The following is a 4,842-nucleotide window of genomic DNA, read 5'->3' on the forward strand; positions in this document are numbered from 1 at the left end:
TCTTTGTCAGGCTCTGGTAGAGCCTTTCAGGAGACAGCTATATCAGGCTCCTGTCAGCATGTACTTCTTGGCATCCACAATAGTGTCTGTGTTTGGTGACTGTATATGGGATGGAATCTTAAATAAGTTAAAATGAAATACACTTAAAAATTCAATTCCTCCATCTCACTGGGAACATTTCACATTCTCAGTAACAGGGGTCTGTGGTTCCTATAAAGGAAAGTGCAGAAGCACATTCCCATTCTCCAGAAGCGCTCCATGATATGCCCTCAGTGGTGTTTCTAGTTCTTGCTTTTAGTTAAACTTGGCTTTAAGGTCATGATGTCATAGTTCACTTTCCTCAAACATGTGATTGCCATGGCTCAACTTATCCACAAAAGCCCAGGATGGTGACTAGAGTGCAAGTGACTTTTTGAAAGACAGAAGGAGCTTGTTGACATCAGCTGCCAACATTCCTTCCCAGGAAGTACATGTAGGCAGGAACTTCTGAGAGAGTTTATAATCCTCCTTGTTACCGGTATCTCTTCAGGGAGGTAGGGACAACCACACAGCACTGACGTGACTTCCTTTCAGAGTCTTTTGTGGAAAGATGTATGTGTTGTATTAGGATATAAAGTTTATTCTGTGAACTTTTCCACTTGGTTTTTGTGAAGAGCTAAGTGGAGATGTGGACACGGAAAGGGGGAGAGGTCAGAGAGGGAGATGCACAGCAGTCACCCGAGTCCTGAGCTCTGGAACAATAATCCCTTCAACATGGAAAGCTTTTCTTCCTTTCTTTTTTAAAGTGACAGCTATGCGGCCACAGTGGGTCTTATTTTTGAAGTCATCAGAAACAAAAGTCAAAGGCATCTACACGTCTCTAATAGTCCCTAATGTTACTTCCAAGGAAATAGACTGAACTATAAATAAAGTTTAACGTAAATTTGAAGGACCTTTGCCTTACCATAGTCTATTAAAATGCCCTGGCTGCTATCTGAATTTCTGTGGTTCTTTATTTAACTTTTTCACTAATATATAATTATTATTCAATCTGTTATTGCCTTGTAGACTGAGATCTTAAGTTTTTTGTAGATTTGTAGATTGAGACTTAAGTTTTTTTGCTTAGCATTTATTATTTATTCATTTGATTGTTTTTATTTGTGTGCATATGTAGGGAGTGGGGAATGGCACCCATATAGTGATCAGAGGACAAGTGTGAGAATCTGTTCTTTTCTTTCACCATGTGTATCCCAAGGATGAAATGAAGGTCTCCAGGCTTGGTAGCACGTGCCTTTATCCAAAGCCTTCTTTTCAGGCCCTGCAGTGATATATATATTCATCAATTTTTAAAAATAGTTTTCCATAAGAATTAAAATCTTAAAAACTATTTTCATAAAACAAAAATTAAGACACAACACAACTTGAGTATTCCAGACTGACCAAGTTTATTGATGTTGTGTTTTAAGAATGTTATGAACCCAAGTAGATGATAAGGGTGGTACATGGACTTGAGATTGTTAACGGTAGACACCTGATTTGTGTGTCATGAAAAACTCAATGCTTATAAAAATTCAGGGAATCCTTCAATCTAAAATGGTCCAGATTGTTTGATCTTCTGGGTGGTTTTCAACTGGTGTTGACAGTTAGCCATAGGTGTTCTTGAACTAGCCAGTCTTCCCCAACACTGCTTTCTGTGGGGGAAATGGAAGCAAGTTAGATGTTGATAGCATCTCTTTGGAAAGCACTCTAGAGGAAACAATGGGCCAACACTCTCAAAGTAAATGACATTCTTGCTTTAAGAGCTGGGTTGCTGTCACTTGAATTTGAACTGTTACAACATAGTTTGTTAGAGAGGCAATTGTTAAAAACTAATGTTGTTATTTAAAGAACTCAGGACAATATTTTGAGTAGTGTTATATGCAAACTAAATTAACTAGTCTCTGGTTAGTTAAATTTCTACTGTTAAATTATTGTTGAGTTTAAAAAATAGGAGGGCATATTCTGGTTGATATAAATAGCTTCCAATTTTGAGACAATACTATATCTAAAGCACAGGCTATGAAGCTGTTTAAAAAAAAATATCACCAAGCCTTACATATCAAAAAGAGGATAGATGTATACCTTGAAAACTCCGTTTAGACAGACATGATGTGTTTGACAAAAGCTGTTGGACAATATATACAGTTAAGAGTTAGAAAAAGTCAAATTGAATTAAAAAGAAGTTGAAATTGAAATTTATTTTCCAGATGACTGCCTATTTGCCCCACCAATATTATTAGAGGGAATTATATATAATATATTTATAACAACAACCAAATAGGAGTTGTTTCTGGGTAAAAAGATGCAGTTTAATTAATGTTCCTAGTGAATATGACTGAATGCCTATGTTCTCTCCTCTTCCCCTCTCCTTTCTTGTCCTCTTTTTATAATGCTTTTTATAAATTTGGAATATTGTAAATTTGTATTTTCATCAGAGTTTACAACATAGGTTTATTGAAATGTGGCTGGTCTTTTTTTAGTGGGGAATATAAAGTTTATTGGAAATGTTTACATTTTCAAATAGTATTAAACAGCTTTATTTTCAATATTTACTTTGCGTATATATTGCTTTCATATGCTTTGTGTGAAACTGGTAGTAGGAAATAAACACTGGCTACCATGAGATGGTATTCTCCCACCACCTCTGTGTCTTTGACCCTCACCCACCCCTGTGGCTATGTGTTCATCAGTCCTTTCTTCTCTCCCTTCTTCCTCCAGGCTTTCCCTCCCTCCCCACCTCCTTGCAGCAGGGTCTCACTCTATAATCCAGGCAGGCCTGGGCTTCTCCTCCTCAGCTTCCTAGAATTACAAATGTATGCCACCACATCTGCTATGAAGTGATTTTTCACGTAAAACAGGCCACTAGCCAGAGAGAACTAACTTTTAGTTCTTGCTGTGAACAATTTGACCATCAGTAAGTAACTAAATCTCTTTGACCTCCAGTTTCTTATGATTTTTGTACTTGTGAAGAACTTCACAATCTGCTCAGCTCCGGGGTTGCATTGCCCTACCTGTCTTTCAGGGATATTGTGGATAAACTAAGAGAAAACATAAGGAAACACAGGTTAAACTGTAAGAACCTGCATGGGATTTCCAGAATTAATTCTGCATATCTGGCTGGGTCCTCATGCACCATCTCAGAATAAGGCAATTTACTTATGATAAGTCACATGTATCAATAGAGAAGAGGAAAATAAAGTTGAAAATGAATCTATCCTTAATGAGGTGAGGCTGGCTGTACCTTCATAGTTGATGCAGCCATTGGAGTCCTCCTGGCCCGCCAGCAATGCTTCTACCTCCTCCTCCTTCATCTTCTCTCCTGGGGAAGCAAAACACTCAAGTTTTAGCAATAGGATAGAAATAGAATATTTTCAAGTTCCCACCATAAGCGATCAGCCATGGGCTTCTTGAAATATTATTACTTCACCTCAAAACAAACTCACTGCCACAGAGGCCAACAGACGTAGTCACTGACTTTTGACTATTATTTTTTCATTTTTCCTCTGTAGCCTTTCCCCTGACTATTCTGATTATGACGTGATTTCTCTGTCATGACCTTTCCTGTATGATCTCCCACTAAGCCCATTGAAACGAATGTCCTTACCCAGAGTGGCAAGGACATGGCGGAGTTCAGCACCCATGACAGTGCCATTGCCCTCCTTGTCGAAGACACGCAGACCCTCAACAAAATCTTCATAGCCTCCCTGGTCCTTGTTGTTGGAGATAGCTTGCATCATGGGCAGAAACTGTTCAAACTCGATTTTCTTAGCATTCATCTCTGGAAGAAAATTGAGGTTTATAATGTTAGTAACCCCCGTAAAATAGCACCTCTGAGTTATAAAGCAAATTCAAATATTCATTCAAGCCTTCCTGTAACTTAAATTTCAGTGGATAAACTACTAATCTGACAAAACACAGGATAATGGACAGTGATCTGAGCTCTGCAGTCCCAGTGACAAGCTTTACCCTTTAGCTTAGCATTCACAACTCTGGTAACCACTTTGGTTCTGTTCACTATTCGTTTTTAAAGATAGACTTACTCATCCCGAGTGGCCTCCAGCTTGCCATAGAACTGAGGATGACTGAATTCCTGAGCCTTCTGTGTCCGCTTTGAAAGTGCCGAAGTTATAGGTGGGTACCCCCGAATGTGGCTCAGCTTTTTGTCTCTTTAAATTATTTTATTTTACACGTATGTGTGTGGGCCTGAATGTATGTGTGTGCGCCACAGGTTCACTGGAATCTGCTGAGGGTGGTTATGATGTTAGCTCCATTGGAACTGGAGTTACTGGTTGGATGTCACCTGATGTGTGTGCTAGGGACATGACCTGGGTCCTCTGCAGTAAATGCATTTAACTTGCGGGGCTCTCTCGAGTCCCTTGGCTCAACTTTACTACTCGCTTTGTACACTGTATTCTCAGTTTCAAAATAGAAACACTTCAAAGTATCACTGTGAGATTTAATAAACCCAGTGCCTGAAAAGCTTGTTGAAATGCTTGGGGCAAATTGTTAATAAATAGTTAATAAATTTTATTAGTACTATGATTTACTATATTCCGTAAGCACCAGAGAAGCAATACAAAATTTTCCATAATCATACAAACACAGTAAAATGTTACTGAACTTTAACTACATATGCCCCCTATGCCTGAGCTTTTGCCGAGCATTTGACTCCTTTAAATTTAAAGTAATTTTTAAAAAGAAGCCTATGAGGAAAGAGTGTGTGTCAATTCTTATGTGATATTCTCACTCTTTTCTAATTCCAGGCCAAAGATTGTATATATATTATATGTGTGTGTGTCTGTGTGTATGTGTCTGTATACATAT

The 4,842-nt window shown here is 38.4% G+C and overlaps 1 protein-coding gene across 2 annotated transcripts in view; it reads right to left on the bottom strand.

Moving 5' to 3' along the window:
* Positions 1–1,400: 1,400 nt before the first annotated feature.
* The window catches only part of Myl1 (myosin light chain 1), a 20,440-nt gene continuing 16,998 nt past the window's right edge, over positions 1,401–4,842 (bottom strand). For both annotated transcript variants that reach the window (XM_028765694.1, XM_028765695.1), the window contains 4 exons: positions 3,623–3,796; positions 3,260–3,337; positions 2,101–2,143; positions 1,401–1,670 (listed from right to left, as the gene is read on the bottom strand). In XM_028765694.1, the coding sequence (XP_028621527.1) occupies positions 2,115–2,143; positions 3,260–3,337; positions 3,623–3,796 (281 nt within the window). In that variant the 3' untranslated portion in view covers positions 1,401–1,670; positions 2,101–2,114. The remainder of the gene's footprint in view (positions 1,671–2,100; positions 2,144–3,259; positions 3,338–3,622; positions 3,797–4,842) is intronic.

The sequence above is a fragment of the Grammomys surdaster genome, unplaced genomic scaffold, assembly GCF_004785775.1.
Source record: "Grammomys surdaster isolate TR1022 unplaced genomic scaffold, NIH_TR_1.0 165, whole genome shotgun sequence".
NCBI classification, from domain to species: domain Eukaryota; kingdom Metazoa; phylum Chordata; class Mammalia; order Rodentia; family Muridae; genus Grammomys; species Grammomys surdaster.